General features: G+C 56.3%; 1 protein-coding gene across 1 annotated transcript in view; it reads right to left on the reverse strand.

The window, feature by feature from the left end:
- Positions 1 to 20480, reverse strand: part of SPMIP8 (sperm microtubule inner protein 8) — a 41178-nt gene that overhangs the window by 13638 nt on the left and 7060 nt on the right. The window contains exons 2-5 of the mRNA XM_088450812.1: positions 2801 to 2999; positions 2381 to 2442; positions 2159 to 2309; positions 214 to 275 (exon numbers count right to left, since the gene is read on the reverse strand). Coding sequence (XP_088306938.1) covers positions 214 to 275; positions 2159 to 2309; positions 2381 to 2442; positions 2801 to 2975 — 450 coding nt within the window. The 5' untranslated portion in view covers positions 2976 to 2999. The remainder of the gene's footprint in view (positions 1 to 213; positions 276 to 2158; positions 2310 to 2380; positions 2443 to 2800; positions 3000 to 20480) is intronic.

Genomic DNA, 20480 nt, shown 5'->3' on the forward strand with positions numbered 1-20480 from the left:
TCAAAGTGCTTAGCTAAAATACGTATGTGGTTAAATTAAACATAGCATGAATAGTAAATGATACATAGTAAACCATTTGTTTTTTTAGCCCAGTAAAATATACTGTATATTAAGCAGATACGTTTAAAAAGATGCACATTTATTTAAATACAGCTGTGCTATATAGATATCTATCGAACGATCTATCTATGTAATACATTGTTTCTCTCTTACCTTCCAGGGACGAGTAAGTTTGGGGGGCAGGAAGCGCATGGTATGACCACTGTACCCTAAAACTATACATAACAGATGACGTCAGTATATATTAGTACATAGTAACCAATGTGAGCATTAGTCTGGGCAGAATGTGAGAAATAGGGATCCAGATCATTATAACAAGTATGTGATACCCTGCGCTACATATTAATATGCACTTGTCTGTGGTAGATAGAACATTGCTCTGTTCTGCAGGTCACTAGAGAGGTCAGTAATGTAATAATCTGCAGAATATATCACTGTGTGTCAGGGGGAGGAGGGGACAGAGCGATGTTCTGCAGGTCACTAGAGAGGTCAGTAATGTAATAATCTGCAGAATACATCACTGTATGTCAGGGGGAGGAGGGGACAGAGCGATGTTCTGCAGGTCACTAGAGAGGTCAGTAATGTAATAATCTGCAGAATACATCACTGTATGTCAGGGGGAGGAGGGGACAGAGCGATGTTCTGCAGATCACTAGGGAGGTCAGTAATGTAATAATCTGCAGAATACATCACTGTATGTCAGGGGGAGGAGGGGACAGAGCGATGCTCTGCAGGTCACTAGAGAGGTCAGTAATGTAATAATCTGCGGAATATATCACTATATGTCAGGGGGAGGAGGGGACAGAGCGATGTTCTGCAGATCACTAGAGAGGTCAGTAATGTAATAACCTGCGGAATATATCACTGTATGTCAGGGGGAGGAGGGGACAGAGCGATGTTCTGCAGGTCACTAGAGAGGTCAGTAATGTAATAATCTACAGAATACATCACTGTGTGTCAGGGGGAGGAGGGGACAGAGCGATGTTCTGCAGGTCACTAGAGAGGTCAGTAATGTAATAATCTACAGAATACATCACTGTGTGTCAGGGGGAGGAGGGGACAGAGCGATGTTCTGCAGGTCACTAGAGAGGTCAGTAATGTAATAATCTACAGAATACATCACTGTGTTTCAGGGGGAGGAGGGGACAGAGCGATGTTCTGCAGGTCACTAGAGAGGTCAGTAATGTAATAATCTACAGAATACATCACTGTATGTCAGGGGGAGGAGGGGATAGAGCGATGTTCTGCAGGTCACTAGAGAGGTCAGTAATGTAATAATCTGCAGAATATATCACTATATGTCAGGGGGATGAGGGGACAGTGCGATGCTCTGCAGATCACTAGAGAGGTCAGTAATGTAATAATCTACAGAATACATCACTGTGTGTCAGGGGGAGGAGGGGACAGAGCGATGTTCTGCAGGTCACTAGAGAGGTCAGTAATGTAATAATCTACAGAATACATCACTGTATGTCAGGGGGAGGAGGGGACAGAGCGATGTTCTGCAGATCACTAGAGAGGTCAGTAATGTAATAACCTGCAGAATATATCACTGTATGTCAGGGGGAGGAGGGGACAGAGCGATGTTCTGCAGATCACTAGAGAGGTCAGTAATGTAATAACCTGCGGAATATATCACTGTATGTCAGGGGGAGGAGGGGACAGAGCGATCTTCTGCAGATCACTAGAGAGGTCAGTAATGTAATAACCTGCGGAATATATCACTGTATGTCAGGGGGAGGAGGGGACAGAGCGATGTTCTGCAGATCACTAGAGAGGTCAGTAATGTAATAACCTGCGGAATATATCACTGTATGTCAGGGGGAGGAGGGGACAGAGCGATGTTCTGCAGATCACTAGAGAGGTCAGTAATGTAATAACCTGCGGAATATATCACTGTATGTCAGGGGGAGGAGGGGACAGAGCGATGTTCTGCAGATCACTAGAGAGGTCAGTAATGTAATAACCTGCAGAATATATCACTGTATGTCAGGGGGAGGAGTGGACAGAGCGATGTTCTGCAGCTATAAACGATGACATCACATCTTACCTCCCCAATGCGGGAATTATAAGCAGCCTCTGTATCTGCATTTCTCACCATAGTGTTGGAGGCCTTGCAGCGGAGGTTCTCCATAGGAAGGTCTATATCTGTACCAGTCATTAGCGGGCTGGGTCATGCCAGGGGATTGTGCTGCTCCCTTATCTATTCCATAGCGCTGTGTGAATTGCTTCCCGGTGTGCGTGGCCTCCTGAGACAGACAGGACAAGTTATAATGCGGGATGTGTAGAATTAGAGGACAAGGACATGGGATGGACTCACAAGTGATGGCAGCTGATACTCCGGAGGGTCAGATGTGGTGACTCTGGGGTTACTGAAGCGTTCTGCAGGAGTTAGAGATAGAAAGTCTTAGTCCTATTGTGCACACACAAAGAGTGTGAGATAGTAGATATGCTGGAGGTCACACAGACTGAGGCTGGAGGTCACACAGACTGAGGCTGGAGGTCACACAGACTGAGGCTGGAGGTCACACAGACTGAGGCTGGAGGTCACACAGACTGAGGCTGGAGGTCACACAGACTGGGGCAGGAGGTCACACAGACTGGGGCAGGAGGTCACACAGACTGGGGCAGGAGGTCACACAGACTGGGGCAGGAGGTCACACTGACTGAGGCTGGAGGTCACACTGACTGAGGCTGGAGTAAGGAACAGAGGATATCAGAGGAGGAGGCAGTCACTCACCATGGGTACAGGGGGTGCTTGTCCTCGAGTGATGATCGCTCAGCTTGTGTCCCATGGTGTCCATTTCCATTCTACGTAAGGACGGCAGGCAGGGGTTGTAGAGTGTGTGTTTTACTCCGGCCAGCTTGTACACCGGTGACCTGCAGCATCCGTCTGTACATCGTGCTGAGGTCATGAGCACCTGAACTGTACCTGGACACTGCAAGGGGGGCATATACATGTATTATGTTTACATGCAGGGTAAATACCGGCTACTGTTGCATGTAGGCCACAGATGGGCAGCTTTGTGCAAAGTTACTGCTTTTTCTCCACCAACTCACAATCAGCCCCAAAGTCTCTACCATGAATTATTCTGCACTCTATCACCCCCACCTCACAATTAATGATGCCAATGGACTGTCCTACTGGCAGATCCGTGTTGGAGATATCGATGACTGCCAGGGTCACCAGCTGCAGACAGACTGACAGTATGATTGGGCGATGTAGGTAATTCCTGACAGGGGGCGTGATCTGGTGAGAATGGCGACCTCACAAGCCACGCACTCCACTTTCCTCATGCTGAGGGCATACCCCCAAGAACATGAGCATGCCATCTATTCACCACTGGCAGCTAAGCAGAGCAGCGTGTATAAGGTGGTGGGGACATGGGAGAGCGGGGACCTGAGGTAGGTAGCCGGGTCACAGGTATAAGGTGATGGGGACATGGAAGAGCAGGGATCTGAGGTAGGTAGCCGGGTCACAGGAGTAAGATGATGGGGACATGTGAGACCAAGGACCTGAGGTAGATAGCCGGGTCACAGGTATAAGCTGGTGGGGACAATGGAGAGCAGGGACCTGAGGTACGTAGCCGGGTCACAGGTATAAGGTGATGGGGACATGGGAGAGCGGGGACCTGAGGTAGGTAGCCGGGTCACAGGTATAAGGTGATGGGGACATGGGAGAGCAGGGACCTGTGGTAGGTAGCCATGTCACAGGTATAAGGTGGTGGGGACATGGGAGAGCAGGGACCTGTGGTAGGTAGCCAGGTCACAGGTATAAGGTGGTGGGGACATGGGAGAGCGGGGACCTGAGGTAGGTAGCCGGGTCACAGGTATAAGGTGATGGTAACATGAGAGAGCAGGGACCTGAGGTAGGTAGCCGGGTCACAGGTATAAGATGGTGGGGACATGGGAGAGCAGGGACCTGAGGTAGGTAGCCGGGTCACAGGTATAAGGTGATGGGGACATGGGAGAGCAGGGACCTGAGGTAGGTAGCCAGGTCACTGGTATAAGGTGATGGGGACACGGGAGAGCAGGGACCTGAGGTAGGTAGCCAGGTCACTGGTATAAGGTGGTGGGGACATGGGAGAGCAGGGACCTGAGGTAGGTAGCCGGGTCACAGGTATAAGGTGATGGGGACACGGGAGAGCAGGGACCTGAGGTAGGTAGCCAGGTCACTGGTATAAGGTGGTGGGGACATGGGACAGCAGGGACCTGAGGTAGGTAGCTGGGTCACAGGTATAAGATGATGGGGACATGGGAGAGTAGGGACCTGAGGTAGGTAGCCATGTCACAGGTATAAGGTGGTGGGGACAAGGAAGAACAGGGACCTGAGGTAGGTAGCCGGGTCACAGGAATAAGGTGGTGGGGGCATGGGAGAGCAGGGACCTGAGGAAGGTAGCCGGGTCACAGGTATAAGGTGATGAGGACATGGGAGAGCAGGGACCTGAGGTAGGTAGCCGGGTCACAGGTATAAGGTGATGGGGACATGGGAGAGCAGGGACCTGAGGTAGGTAGCCGGGTAACAGGTATAAGGTGATGGGGACATGGGAGAGCAGGGACCTGAGGTAGGTAGCTGGGTCTCAGGTATAAGGTGATGGGGACATGGGAGAGCAGGGACCTGAGGTAGGTAGCCGGGTCACAGGTATAAGGTGGTGGGGACATGGGAGAGCAGGGACCTGAGGTAGGTAGCCGGGTCACAGGTATAAGGTGATGGGGATATGGGAGAGCAGGGACCTGAGGTATGTAGCCGGGTCACAGGTATAAGGTGCTGGGGAGATGGGAGAGCAGGGACCTGAGGTAGGTAGCCGGGTCACAGGTATAAGGTGGTGGGGACATGGGAGAGCAGGGACCTGAGGTAGGTAGCCGGGTCACTGGTAAAAGGTGATGGGGACATGGGAGAGCAGGGACCTGAGGTAGGTAGCCGGGTCACAGGAATAAGGTGGTGGGGACATGGAAGAGCAGGGACCTGAGGTAGGTAGCCGGGTCACAGGTATAAGGTGATGGGGACATGGGAGAGCAAGGACCTGAGGTATGTAGCCGGGTCACAGGTATAAGGTGATGGGGAGAAGGGAGAGCAGGGACCTGAGGTAGGTAGCCGGGTCACAGGTATAAGGTGATGGGGACATGGGAGAGCAGGGACCTGAGGTAGGTAGCCGGGTCACAGGTATAAGGTGATGGGGATATGGGAGAGCAGGGACCTGAGGTAGGTAGCTGGGTCACAGGTATAAGGTGATGGGGACATGAGAGAGCAGGGACCAGAGGTAGGTAGCCGGGTCACAGGTATAAGGTGATGGGGACATGGAAGAGTAGGGACCTGAGGTAGGTAGCCGGGTCACAGGTATAAGGTGATGGGGACATGGGAGAGCAGGGACCTGAGGTAGGTAGCCGGGTCACAGGAATAAGGTGGTGGGGACATGGAAGAGCAGGGACCTGAGGTAGGTAGCCGGGTCACAGGTATAAGGTGATGGGGACATGGGAGAGCAAGGACCTGAGGTATGTAGCCGGGTCACAGGTATAAGGTGATGGGGAGAAGGGAGAGCGGGGACCTGAGGTAGGTAGCCGGGTCACAGGTATAAGGTGGTGGGGACATGGGAGAGCAGGGACCTGAGGTAGGTAGCCGGGTCACTGGTAAAAGGTGATGGGGACACGGGAGAGCGGGGACCTGAGGTAGGTAGCCGGGTCACAGGTATAAGGTGATGGGGATATGGGAGAGCAGGGACCTGAGGTAGGTAGCCGGGTCACAGGTATAAGGTGGTGGGGACACGGGAGAGCAGGGACCTGAGGTAGGTAGCCGGGTCACAGGTATAAGGTGATGGGGACACGAGAGAGCAGGGACCTGAGGTAGGTAGCCGGGTCACAGGTATAAGGTGATGGGGACATGGGAGAGCAGGGACCTGAGGTAGGTAGCCGGGTCACAGGTATAAGGTGATAGGGACATGGGAGAGCAGGGACCCGAGGTAGGTAGCCGGGTCACAGGTATAAGGTGATGGGGACATGAGAGAGCAGGGACCAGAGGTAGGTAGCCGGGTCACAGGTATAAGGTGATGGGGACATGGAAGAGTAGGGACCTGAGGTAGGTAGCCGGGTCACAGGTATAAGGTGATGGGGACATGGGAGAGCAGGGACCTGAGGTAGGTAGCTGGGTCACAGGAATAAGGTGGTGGGGACATGGAAGAGCAGGGACCTGAGGTAGGTAGCCGGGTCACAGGTATAAGGTGATGGGGACATGGGAGAGCAAGGACCTGAGGTATGTAGCCGGGTCACAGGTATAAGGTGATGGGGTGAAGGGAGAGCAGGGACCTGAGGTATGTAGCCGGGTCACAGGTATAAGGTGATGGGGAGATGGGAGAGCGGGGACCTGAGGTAGGTAGCCGGGTCACAGGTATAAGGTGGTGGGGACATGGGAGAGCAGGGACCTGAGGTAGGTAGCCGGGTCACAGGTAAAAGGTGATGGGGACACAGGAGAGCGGGGACCTGAGGTAGGTAGCCGGGTCACAGGTATAAGGTGGTGGGGACATGGGACAGCAGGGACCTGAGGTAGGTAGCTGGGTCACAGGTATAAGATGATGGGGACATGGGAGAGTAGGGACCTGAGGTAGGTAGCCATGTCACAGGTATAAGGTGGTGGGGACACGGGAGAGCAGGGACCTGAGGTAGGTAGCCGGGTCACAGGTATAAGGTGATGGGGACATGGAAGAACAGGGACCTGAGGTAGGTAGCCGGGTCACAGGAATAAGGTGGTGGGGGCATGGGAGAGCAAGGACCTGAGGTAGGTAGCCGGGTCACAGGTATAAGGTGATGGGGACATGGGAGAGCAGGGACCTGAGGTAGGTAGCCGGGTCACAGGTATAAGGTGATGGGGACATGGGAGAGCAGGGACCTGAGGTAGGTAGCCGGGTCACAGGTATAAGGTGATGGGGATATGGGAGAGCAGGGACCTGAGGTAGGTAGCTGGGTCACAGGTATAAGGTGATGGGGACATGGGAGAGCAGGGACCTGAGGTAGGTAGCCTGGTCACAGGTATAAGGTGGTGGGGACATGGGAGAGCAGGGACCTGAGGTAGGTAGCCGGGTCACAGGTATAAGGTGATGGGGATATGGGAGAGCAGGGACCTGAGGTATGTAGCCGGGTCACAGGTATAAGGTGATGGGGAGATGGGAGAGCGGGGACCTGAGGTAGGTAGCCGGGTCACAGGTATAAGGTGGTGGGGACATGGGAGAGCAGGGACCTGAGGTAGGTAGCCGGGTCACTGGTAAAAGGTGATGGGGACACGGGAGAGCGGGGACCTGAGGTAGGTAGCCGGGTCACAGGTATAAGGTGATGGGGACACGGGAGAGCAGGGACCTGAGGTAGGTAGCCGGGTCACAGGTATAAGGTGATGGGGACATGGGAGAGCAGGGACCTGAGGTAGGTAGCCGGGTCACAGGTATAAGGTGATGGGGACATGGGAGAGCAGGGACCTGAGGTAGGTAGCCGGGTCACAGATATAAGGTGATAGGGACATGAGAGAGCAGGGACCAGAGGTAGGTAGCCGGGTCACAGGTATAAGGTGATGGGGACATGGGAGAGCAGGGACCTGAGGTAGGTAGCCGGGTCACAGGTATAAGGTGATGGGGACATGGGAGAGCAGGGACCTGAGGTATGTAGCCGGGTCACAGGTATAAGGTGATTGGGAGATGGGAGAGCAGGGACCTGAGGTATGTAGCCGGGTCACAAGTATAAGGTGATGGGAGAGCGGGGACATGAGGTAGGTAGCCGGGTCACAGGTATAAGGTGGTGGGGACATGGGAGAGCAGGGACCTGAGGTAGGTAGCCGGGTCACAGGTAAAAGGTGATGGGGACACGGGAGAGCGGGGACCTGAGGTAGGTACCCGGGTCACAGGTATAAGGTGGTGGGGACATGGGAGAGCAGAGACCTGAGGTAGGTAGCCGGGTCACAGGTATAAGCTGGTGGGGACACGGGAGAGCAGGGACCTGAGGTAGGTAGCCGGGTCACAGGTATAAGGTGGTGGGGACACGGGAGAGCAGGAACCTGGAGTAGGTAGCCGGGTCACAGGTATAAGGTGATGGGGATATTGGAGAGCAGGTACCTGAGGTATGTAGCCCAGTCACAGGTATAAGGTGATGGGGACATGGGAGAGCAGGGACCTAAGGTAGGTAGCCGGGTCACATGTATAAGGTAGTGGGGACATGGGAGAGCAGGGACCTTAGGTAGGTAGCCGGGTCACAGGTATAAGGTGGTGGGGACATGGAAGAGCAGGGACCTGAGGTAGGTAGCCGGGTGACAGGCATAAGGTGATGGGGACATGGGAGAGCAAGGACCTGAGGTATGTAGCCGGGTCACAGGTATAAGGTGATGGGGAGAAGGGAGAGCGGGGACCTGAGGTAGGTAGCCGGGTCACAGGTATAAGGTGGTGGGGACATGGGAGAGCAGGGACCTGAGGTAGGTAGCCGGGTCACTGGTAAAAGGTGATGGGGACACGGGAGAGCGGGGACCTGAGGTAGGTAGCCGGGTCACAGGTATAAGGTGATGGGGATATGGGAGAGCAGGGACCTGAGGTAGGTAGCCGGGTCACAGGTATAAGGTGGTGGGGACACGGGAGAGCAGGGACCTGAGGTAGGTAGCCGGGTCACAGGTATAAGGTGATGGGGACACGAGAGAGCAGGGACCTGAGGTAGGTAGCCGGGTCACAGGTATAAGGTGATGGGGACATGGGAGAGCAGGGACCTGAGGTAGGTAGCCGGGTCACAGGTATAAGGTGATGGGGACATGGGAGAGCAGGGACCCGAGGTAGGTAGCCGGGTCACAGGTATAAGGTGATGGGGACATGAGAGAGCAGGGACCAGAGGTAGGTAGCCGGGTCACAGGTATAAGGTGATGGGGACATGGAAGAATAGGGACCTGAGGTAGGTAGCCGGGTCACAGGTATAAGGTGATGGGGACATGGGAGAGCAGGGACCTGAGGTAGGTAGCTGGGTCACAGGAATAAGGTAGTGGGGACATGGAAGAGCAGGGACCTGAGGTAGGTAGCCGGGTCACAGGTATAAGGTGATGGGGACATGGGAGAGCAAGGACCTGAGGTATGTAGCCGGGTCACAGGTATAAGGTGATGGGGAGAAGGGAGAGCAGGGACCTGAGGTATGTAGCCGGGTCACAGGTATAAGGTGATGGGGAGATGGGAGAGCGGGGACCTGAGGTAGGTAGCCGGGTCACAGGTATAAGGTGGTGGGGACATGGGAGAGCAGGGACCTGAGGTAGGTAGCCGGGTCACAGGTAAAAGGTGATGGGGACACAGGAGAGCGGGGACCTGAGGTAGGTAGCCGGGTCACAGGTATAAGGTGGTGGGGACATGGGACAGCAGGGACCTGAGGTAGGTAGCTGGGTCACAGGTATAAGATGATGGGGACATGGGAGAGTAGGGACCTGAGGTAGGTAGCCATGTCACAGGTATAAGGTGGTGGGGACACGGGAGAGCAGGGACCTGAGGTAGGTAGCCGGGTCACAGGTATAAGGTGATGGGGACATGGAAGAACAGGGACCTGAGGTAGGTAGCCGGGTCACAGGAATAAGGTGGTGGGGGCATGGGAGAGCAAGGACCTGAGGTAGGTAGCCGGGTCACAGGTATAAGGTGATGGGGACATGGGAGAGCAGGGACCTGAGGTAGGTAGCCGGGTCACAGGTATAAGGTGATGGGGACATGGGAGAGCAGGGACCTGAGGTAGGTAGCCGGGTCACAGGTATAAGGTGATGGGGATATGGGAGAGCAGGGACCTGAGGTAGGTAGCTGGGTCACAGGTATAAGGTGATGGGGACATGGGAGAGCAGGGACCTGAGGTAGGTAGCCAGGCCACAGGTTTTAGGTGGGGAGATGGGAGAGCAAGGACCTGAGGTAGGTAGCCAGATCACAGGTATGTGGTGGGGAGATGGGAGAGCAAGGACCTGAGGTAGGTAGCCAAATCACAGGTATGTGGTGGGGACATGGGAGAGCAGGGACCTGAGGTAGGTAGCCGTGTCACAGGTTTAAGGTGGTGGGGACATGGGAGAACAGGGACCTGAGGTAGGTAGCTGGGTCACAGGTATAAGCTGGTGGGGACATGGGAGAGCGGGAACCTGAGGTAGGTAGCCTGGTCACAGGTATAAGGTGATGGTGACATGAGAGAGCAGGGACCTGAGGTAGGTAGCCGGGTCACAGGTATAAGGTGATGGGGATATGGGAGAGCAGGGACCTGAGGTAGGTAGCTGGGTCACAGGTATAAGGTGATGGGGATATGGGAGAGCAGGGACCTGAGGTAGGTAGCTGGGTCACAGGTATAAGGTGATGGGGACATGAGAGAGCAGGGACCAGAGGTAGTTAGCCGGGTCACAGGTATAAGGTGATGGGGACATGGAAGAGTAGGGACCTGAGGTAGGTAGCCGGGTCACAGGTATAAGGTGATGGGGACATGGGAGAGCAGGGACCTGAGGTAAGTAGCCGGGTCACAGGAATAAGGTGGTGGGGACATGGAAGAGCAGGGACCTGAGGTAGGTAGCCGGGTCACAGGTATAAGGTGATGGGGACATGGGAGAGCAAGGACCTGAGGTATGTAGCCGGGTCACAGGTATAAGGTGATGGGGAGAAGGGAGAGCAGGGACCTGAGGTAGGTAGCCGGGTCACAGGTATAAGGTGATGGGGACATGGGAGAGCAGGGACCTGAGGTAGGTAGCCGGGTCACAGGTATAAGGTGATGGGGATATGGGAGAGCAGGGACCTGAGGTAGGTAGCTGGGTCACAGGTATAAGGTGATGGGGACATGAGAGAGCAGGGACCAGAGGTAGGTAGCCGGGTCACAGGTATAAGGTGATGGGGACATGGAAGAGTAGGGACCTGAGGTAGGTAGCCGGGTCACAGGTATAAGGTGATGGGGACATGGGAGAGCAGGGACCTGAGGTAGGTAGCCGGGTCACAGGAATAAGGTGGTTTGGACATGGAAGAGCAGGGACCTGAGGTATGTAGCCGGGTCACAGGTATAAGGTGATGGGGACATGGGAGAGCAAGGACCTGAGGTATGTAGCCGGGTCACAGGTATAAGGTGATGGGGAGATGGGAGAGCGGGGACCTGAGGTAGGTAGCCGGGTCACAGGTATAAGGTGGTGGGGAAATGGGAGAGCAGGGACCTGAGGTAGGTAACCGGGTCACTGGTAAAAGGTGATGGGGACACGGGAGAGCAGGGACCTGAGGTAGGTAGCCGGGTCACAGGTATAAGGTGATGGGGATATGGGAGAGCAGGGACCTGAGGTAGGTAGCCGGGTCACAGGTATAAGGTGGTGGGGACACGGGAGAGCAGGGACCTGAGGTAGGTAGCCGGGTCACAGGTATAAGGTGATGGGGACACGAGAGAGCAGGGACCTGAGGTAGGTAGCCGGGTCACAGGTATAAGGTGATGGGGACATGGGAGAGCAGGGACCTGAGGTAGGTAGCCGGGTCACAGGTATAAGGTGATGGGGACATGGGAGAGCAGGGACCCGAGGTAGGTAGCCGGGTCACAGGTATAAGGTGATGGGGACATGAGAGAGCAGGGACCAGAGGTAGGTAGCCGGGTCACAGGTATAAGGTGATGGGGACATGGAAGAGTAGGGACCTGAGGTAGGTAGCCGGGTCACAGGTATAAGGTGATGGGGACATGGGAGAGCAGGGACCTGAGGTAGGTAGCCGGGTCACAGGAATAAGGTGGTGGGGACATGGAAGAGCAGGGACCTGAGGTAGGTAGCCGGGTCACAGGTATAAGGTGATGGGGACATGGGAGAGCAAGAACCTGAGGTATGTAGCCGGGTCACAGGTATAAGGTGATGGGGAGAAGGGAGAGCAGGGACCTGAGGTATGTAGCCGGGTCACAGGTATAAGGTGATGGGGAGATGGGAGAGCGGGGACCTGAGGTAGGTAGCCGGGTCACAGGTATAAGGTGGTGGGGACATGGGAGAGCAGGGACCTGAGGTAGGTAGCCGGGTCACAGGTAAAAGGTGATGGGGACACGGGAGAGCGGGGACCTGAGGTAGGTAGCCGGGTCACAGGTATAAGGTGATGGGGATATGGGAGAGCAGGGACCTGAGGTAGGTAGCCGGGTCACAGGTATAAGGTGGTGCGGACATGGGAGAGCAGAGACCTGAGGTAGGTTGCCGGGTCACAGGTATAAGGTGGTGGGGACACGGGAGAGCAGGGACCTGAGGTAGGTAGCCGGGTCACAGGTATAAGGTGGTGGGGACACGGGAGAGCAGGGACCTGGAGTAGGTAGCCGGGTCACAGGTATAAGGTGATGGGGACACGGGAGAGCAGGGACCTGAGGTAGGTAGCCAGGTCACTGGTATAAGGTGGTGGGGACATGGGACAGCAGGGACCTGAGGTAGGTAGCTGGGTCACAGGTATAAGATGATGGGGACATGGGAGAGTAGGGACCTGAGGTAGGTAGCCATGTTACAGGTATAAGGTGGTGGGGACACGGGAGAGCAGGGACCTGAGGTAGGTAGCCGGGTCACAGGTATAAGGTGATGGGGACATGGAAGAACAGGGACCTGAGGTAGGTAGCCGGGTCACAGGAATAAGGTGGTGGGGGCATGGGAGAGCAAGGACCTGAGGTAGGTAGCTGGGTCACAGGTATAAGGTGATGGGGACATGGGAGAGCAGGGACCTGAGGTAGGTAGCCGGGTCACAGGTATAAGGTGATGGGGACATGGGAGAGCAGGGACCTGAGGTAGGTAGCCGGGTCACAGGTATAAGGTGATGGGGATATGGGAGAGCAGGGACCTGAGGTAGGTAGCTGGGTCACAGGTATAAGGTGATGGGGACATGGGAGAGCAGGGACCTGAGGTAGGTAGCCTGGTCACAGGTATAAGGTGGTGGGGACATGGGAGAGCAGGGACCTGAGGTAGGTAGCCGGGTCACAGGTTTAAGGTGGTGGGGATATGGGAGAGCAGGGACCTGAGGTATGTAGCCGGGTCACAGGTATAAGGTGATGGGGAGATGGGAGAGCGGGGACCTGAGGTAGGTAGCCGGGTCACAGGTATAAGGTGGTGGGGACATGGGAGAGCAGGGACCTGAGGTAGGTAGCCGGGTCACTGGTAAAAGGTGATGGGGACACGGGAGAGCGGGGACCTGAGGTAGGTAGCCGGGTCACAGGTATAAGGTGATGGGGATATGGGAGAGCAGGGACCTGAGGTAGGTAGCCGGGTCACAGGTATAAGGTGGTGGGGACACGGGAGAGCAGGGACCTGAGGTAGGTAGCCGGGTCACAGGTATAAGGTGGTGGGGACACGGGAGAGCAGGGACCTGGAGTAGGTAGCCGGGTCACAGGTATAAGGTGATGGGGACACGGGAGAGCAGGGACCTGACGTAGGTAGCCAGGTCACTGGTATAAGGTGGTGGGGACATGGGACAGCAGGGACCTGAGGTAGGTAGCTGGGTCACAGGTATAAGATGATGGGGACATGGGAGAGTAGGGACCTGAGGTAGGTAGCCATGTCACAGGTATAAGGTGGTGGGGACACGGGAGAGCAGGGACCTGAGGTAGGTAGCCGGGTCACAGGTATAAGGTGATGGGGACATGGAAGAACAGGGACCTGAGGTAGGTAGCCGGGTCACAGGAATAAGGTGGTGGGGGCATGGGAGAGCAAGGACCTGAGGTAGGTAGCCGGGTCACAGGTATAAGGTGATGGGGACATGGGAGAGCAGGGACCTGAGGTAGGTAGCCGGGTCACAGGTATAAGGTGATGGGGACATGGGAGAGCAGGGACCTGAGGTAGGTAGCCGGGTCACAGGTATAAGGTGATGGGGATATGGGAGAGCAGGGACCTGAGGTAGGTAGCTGGGTCACAGGTATAAGGTGATGGGGACATGGGAGAGCAGGGACCTGAGGTAGGTAGCCTGGTCACAGGTATAAGGTGGTGGGGACATGGGAGAGCAGGGACCTGAGGTAGGTAGCCGGGTCACAGGTATAAGGTGATGGGGATATGGGAGAGCAGGGACCTGAGGTATGTAGCCGGGTCACAGGTATAAGGTGATGGGGAGATGGGAGAGCGGGGACCTGAGGTAGGTAGCCGGGTCACAGGTATAAGGTGGTGGGGACATGGGAGAGCAGGGACCTGAGGTAGGTAGCCAGGTCACTGGTAAAAGGTGATGGGGACACGGGAGAGCGGGGACCTGAGGTAGGTAGCCGGGTCACAGGTATAAGGTGATGGGGATATGGGAGAGCAGGGACCTGAGGTAGGTAGCTGGGTCACAGGTATAAGGTGATGGGGATATGGGAGAGCAGGGACCTGAGGTAGGTAGCTGGGTCACAGGTATAAGGTGATGGGGACATGAGAGAGCAGGGACCAGAGGTAGTTAGCCGGGTCACAGGTATAAGGTGATGGGGACATGGAAGAGTAGGGACCTGAGGTAGGTAGCCGGGTCACAGGTATAAGGTGATGGGGACATGGGAGAGCAGGGACCTGAGGTAAGTAGCCGGGTCACAGGAATAAGGTGGTGGGGACATGGAAGAGCAGGGACCTGAGGTAGGTAGCCGGGTCACAGGTATAAGGTGATGGGGACATGGGAGAGCAAGGACCTGAGGTATGTAGCCGGGTCACAGGTATAAGGTGATGGGGAGAAGGGAGAGCAGGGACCTGAGGTAGGTAGCCGGGTCACAGGTATAAGGTGATGGGGACATGGGAGAGCAGGGACCTGAGGTAGGTAGCCGGGTCACAGGTATAAGGTGATGGGGATATGGGAGAGCAGGGACCTGAGGTAGGTAGCTGGGTCACAGGTATAAGGTGATGGGGACATGAGAGAGCAGGGACCAGAGGTAGGTAGCCGGGTCACAGGTATAAGGTGATGGGGACATGGAAGAGTAGGGACCTGAGGTAGGTAGCCGGGTCACAGGTATAAGGTGATGGGGACATGGGAGAGCAGGGACCTGAGGTAGGTAGCCGGGTCACAGGAATAAGGTGGTTTGGACATGGAAGAGCAGGGACCTGAGGTATGTAGCCGGGTCACAGGTATAAGGTGATGGGGACATGGGAGAGCAAGGACCTGAGGTATGTAGCCGGGTCACAGGTATAAGGTGATGGGGAGATGGGAGAGCGGGGACCTGAGGTAGGTAGCCGGGTCACAGGTATAAGGTGGTGGGGAAATGGGAGAGCAGGGACCTGAGGTAGGTAACCGGGTCACTGGTAAAAGGTGATGGGGACACGGGAGAGCAGGGACCTGAGGTAGGTAGCCGGGTCACAGGTATAAGGTGATGGGGATATGGGAGAGCAGGGACCTGAGGTAGGTAGCCGGGTCACAGGTATAAGGTGGTGGGGACACGGGAGAGCAGGGACCTGTGGTAGGTAGCCGGGTCACAGGTATAAGGTGATGGGGACACGAGAGAGCAGGGACCTGAGGTAGGTAGCCGGGTCACAGGTATAAGGTGATGGGGACATGGGAGAGCAGGGACCTGAGGTAGGTAGCCGGGTCACAGGTATAAGGTGATGGGGACATGGGAGAGCAGGGACCCGAGGTAGGTAGCCGGGTCACAGGTATAAGGTGATGGGGACATGAGAGAGCAGGGACCAGAGGTAGGTAGCCGGGTCACAGGTATAAGGTGATGGGGACATGGAAGAGTAGGGACCTGAGGTAGGTAGCCGGGTCACAGGTATAAGGTGATGGGGACATGGGAGAGCAGGGACCTGAGGTAGGTAGCCGGGTCACAGGAATAAGGTGGTGGGGACATGGAAGAGCAGGGACCTGAGGTAGGTAGCCGGGTCACAGGTATAAGGTGATGGGGACATGGGAGAGCAAGAACCTGAGGTATGTAGCCGGGTCACAGGTATAAGGTGATGGGGAGAAGGGAGAGCAGGGACCTGAGGTATGTAGCCGGGTCACAGGTATAAGGTGATGGGGAGATGGGAGAGCGGGGACCTGAGGTAGGTAGCCGGGTCACAGGTATAAGGTGGTGGGGACATGGGAGAGCAGGGACCTGAGGTAGGTAGCCGGGTCACAGGTAAAAGGTGATGGGGACACGGGAGAGCGGGGACCTGAGGTAGGTAGCCGGGTCACAGGTATAAGGTGATGGGGATATGGGAGAGCAGGGACCTGAGGTAGGTAGCCGGGTCACAGGTATAAGGTGGTGCGGACATGGGAGAGCAGAGACCTGAGGTAGGTTGCCGGGTCACAGGTATAAGGTGGTGGGGACACGGGAGAGCAGGGACCTGAGGTAGGTAGCCGGGTCACAGGTATAAGGTGGTGGGGACACGGGAGAGCAGGGACCTGGAGTAGGTAGCCGGGTCACAGGTATAAGGTGATGGGGACACGGGAGAGCAGGGACCTGAGGTAGGTAGCCAGGTCACTGGTATAAGGTGGTGGGGACATGGGACAGCAGGGACCTGAGGTAGGTAGCTGGGTCACAGGTATAAGATGATGGGGACATGGGAGAGTAGGGACCTGAGGTAGGTAGCCATGTTACAGGTATAAGGTGGTGGGGACACGGGAGAGCAGGGACCTGAGGTAGGTAGCCGGGTCACAGGTATAAGGTGATGGGGACATGGAAGAACAGGGACCTGAGGTAGGTAGCCGGGTCACAGGAATAAGGTGGTGGGGGCATGGGAGAGCAAGGACCTGAGGTAGGTAGCTGGGTCACAGGTATAAGGTGATGGGGACATGGGAGAGCAGGGACCTGAGGTAGGTAGCCGGGTCACAGGTATAAGGTGATGGGGACATGGGAGAGCAGGGACCTGAGGTAGGTAGCCGGGTCACAGGTATAAGGTGATGGGGATATGGGAGAGCAGGGACCTGAGGTAGGTAGCTGGGTCACAGGTATAAGGTGATGGGGACATGGGAGAGCAGGGACCTGAGGTAGGTAGCCTGGTCACAGGTATAAGGTGGTGGGGACATGGGAGAGCAGGGACCTGAGGTAGGTAGCCGGGTCACAGGTTTAAGGTGGTGGGGATATGGGAGAGCAGGGACCTGAGGTATGTAGCCGGGTCACAGGTATAAGGTGATGGGGAGATGGGAGAGCGGGGACCTGAGGTAGGTAGCCGGGTCACAGGTATAAGGTGGTGGGGACATGGGAGAGCAGGGACCTGAGGTAGGTAGCCGGGTCACTGGTAAAAGGTGATGGGGACACGGGAGAGCGGGGACCTGAGGTAGGTAGCCGGGTCACAGGTATAAGGTGATGGGGATATGGGAGAGCAGGGACCTGAGGTAGGTAGCCGGGTCACAGGTATAAGGTGGTGGGGACACGGGAGAGCAGGGACCTGAGGTAGGTAGCCGGGTCACAGGTATAAGGTGGTGGGGACACGGGAGAGCAGGGACCTGGAGTAGGTAGCCGGGTCACAGGTATAAGGTGATGGGGACACGGGAGAGCAGGGACCTGACGTAGGTAGCCAGGTCACTGGTATAAGGTGGTGGGGACATGGGACAGCAGGGACCTGAGGTAGGTAGCTGGGTCACAGGTATAAGATGATGGGGACATGGGAGAGTAGGGACCTGAGGTAGGTAGCCATGTCACAGGTATAAGGTGGTGGGGACACGGGAGAGCAGGGACCTGAGGTAGGTAGCCGGGTCACAGGTATAAGGTGATGGGGACATGGAAGAACAGGGACCTGAGGTAGGTAGCCGGGTCACAGGAATAAGGTGGTGGGGGCATGGGAGAGCAAGGACCTGAGGTAGGTAGCCGGGTCACAGGTATAAGGTGATGGGGACATGGGAGAGCAGGGACCTGAGGTAGGTAGCCGGGTCACAGGTATAAGGTGATGGGGACATGGGAGAGCAGGGACCTGAGGTAGGTAGCCGGGTCACAGGTATAAGGTGATGGGGATATGGGAGAGCAGGGACCTGAGGTAGGTAGCTGGGTCACAGGTATAAGGTGATGGGGACATGGGAGAGCAGGGACCTGAGGTAGGTAGCCTGGTCACAGGTATAAGGTGGTGGGGACATGGGAGAGCAGGGACCTGAGGTAGGTAGCCGGGTCACAGGTATAAGGTGATGGGGATATGGGAGAGCAGGGACCTGAGGTATGTAGCCGGGTCACAGGTATAAGGTGATGGGGAGATGGGAGAGCGGGGACCTGAGGTAGGTAGCCGGGTCACAGGTATAAGGTGGTGGGGACATGGGAGAGCAGGGACCTGAGGTAGGTAGCCAGGTCACTGGTAAAAGGTGATGGGGACACGGGAGAGCGGGGACCTGAGGTAGGTAGCCGGGTCACAGGTATAAGGTGATGGGGATATGGGAGAGCAGGGACCTGAGGTAGGTAGCCGGGTCACAGGTATAAGGTGGTGGGGACACGGGAGAGCAGGGACCTGAGGTAGGTAGCCGGGTCACAGGTATAAGGTGGTGGGGACACGGGAGAGCAGGGACCTGAGGTAGGTAGCCGGGTCACAGGTATAAGGTGGTGGGGACACGCGAGAGCAGGGACCTGGGGTAGGTAGCCGGGTCACAGGTATAAGGTGATGGGGACACGAGAGAGCAGGGACCTGAGGTAGGTAGCCGGGTCACAGTTATAAGGTGATGGGGACATGGGAGAGCAGGGACCTGAGGTAGGTAGCCGGGTCACAGGTATAAGGTGATGGGGACATGGGAGAGCAGGGACCTGAGGTAGGTAGCCGGGTCACAGATATAAGGTGATAGGGACATGAGAGAGCAGGGACCAGAGGTAGGTAGCCGGGTCACAGGTATAAGGTGATGGGGACATGGGAGAGCAGGGACCTGAGGTAGGTAGCCGGGTCACAGGTATAAGGTGATGGGGACATGGGAGAGCAGGGACCTGAGGTATGTAGCCGGGTCACAGGTATAAGGTGATGGGGAGATGGGAGAGCAGGGACCTGAGGTATGTAGCCGGGTCACAGGTATAAGGTGATGGGGATATGGGAGAGCAGGGACCTGAGGTAGGTAGCCGGGTCACAGGTATAAGGTGGTGGGGACATGGGAGAGCAGGGACCTGAGGTAGGTACCCGGGTCACTGGTAAAAGGTGATGGGGACACAGGAGAGCGGGGACCTGAGGTAGGTAGCCGGGTCACAGGTATAAGGTGATGGGGATATGGGAGAGCAGGGACCTGAGGTAGGTAGCCGGGTCACAGGTATAAGGTGGTGGGGACACGGGAGAGCAGGGACCTGAGGTAGGTAGCCGGGTCACAGGTATAAGGTGATGGGGACACGGGAGAGCAGGGACCTGAGGTAGGTAGCCGGGTCACAGGTATAAGGTGGTGGGGACACGGGAGAGCAGGGACCTGGGGTAGGTAGCCGGGTCACAGGTATAAGGTGATGGGGACACGAGAGAGCAGGGACCTGAGGTAGGTAGCCGGGTCACAGGTATAAGGTGATGGGGACATGGGAGAGCAGGGACCTGAGGTAGGTAGCCGGGTCACAGGTATAAGGTGATGGGGACATGGGAGAGCAGGGACCTGAGGTAGGTAGCCGGGTCACAGATATAAGGTGATAGGGACATGAGAGAGCAGGGACCAGAGGTAGGTAGCCGGGTCACAGGTATAAGGTGATGGGGACATGGGAGAGCAGGGACCTGAGGTAGGTAGCCGGGTCACAGGTATAAGGTGATGGGGACATGGGAGAGCAGGGACCTGAGGTATGTAGCCGGGTCACAAGTATAAGGTGATGGGAGAGCGGGGACATGAGGTAGGTAGCCGGGTCACAGGTATAAGGTGGTGGGGACATGCGAGAGCAGGAACCTGAGGTAGGTAGCCGGGTCACAGGTAAAAGGTGATGGGGACACGGGAGAGCGGGGACCTGAGGTAGGTACCCGGGTCACAGGTATAAGGTGGTGGGGACATGGGAGAGCAGAGACCTGAGGTAGGTAGCCGGGTCACAGGTATAAGGTGGTGGGGACATGGGAGAGCAGGGACCTGAGGTAGGTAGCCGGGTCACAGGTATAAGGTGGTGGGGACACGGGAGAGCAGGGACCTGGAGTAGGTAGCCGGGTCACAGGTATAAGGTGATGGGGATATTGGAGAGCAGGTACCTGAGGTATGTAGCCCAGTCACAGGTATAAGGTGATGGGGACATGGGAGAGCAGGGACCTAAGGTAGGTAGCCGGGTCACAGGTATAAGGTAGTGGGGACATGGGAGAGCAGGGACCTTAGGTAGGTAGCCGGGTCACAGGTATAAAGTGATGGGGACATGGAAGAACAGGGACCTGAGGTAGGTAGCCGGGTCACAGTTATAAGGTGGTGCGGACATGGGAGAGCAGGGACCTGAGGTAGGTAGCCGGATCACAGGTATAAGGTGGTGGGGACATGGGAGAGCAGGGACCTGAGGTAGGTAGCTGGGTCACAGGTATAAGGTGGTGACATTGGAGAGCGGGGACCTGAGGTAGGTAGCCGGGTCACAGGTATAAGGTGATGGGGACATGGAAGAGCAGGTACCTGAGGTCGGTATCCGGGTCACAGGTATAAAGTGATGGGGACATGGAAGAACAG

Source organism: Taudactylus pleione, unplaced genomic scaffold, assembly GCF_031769625.1.
Source record: "Taudactylus pleione unplaced genomic scaffold, aTauple2 ptg000526l, whole genome shotgun sequence".
Lineage (NCBI taxonomy): Eukaryota > Metazoa > Chordata > Amphibia > Anura > Myobatrachidae > Taudactylus > Taudactylus pleione.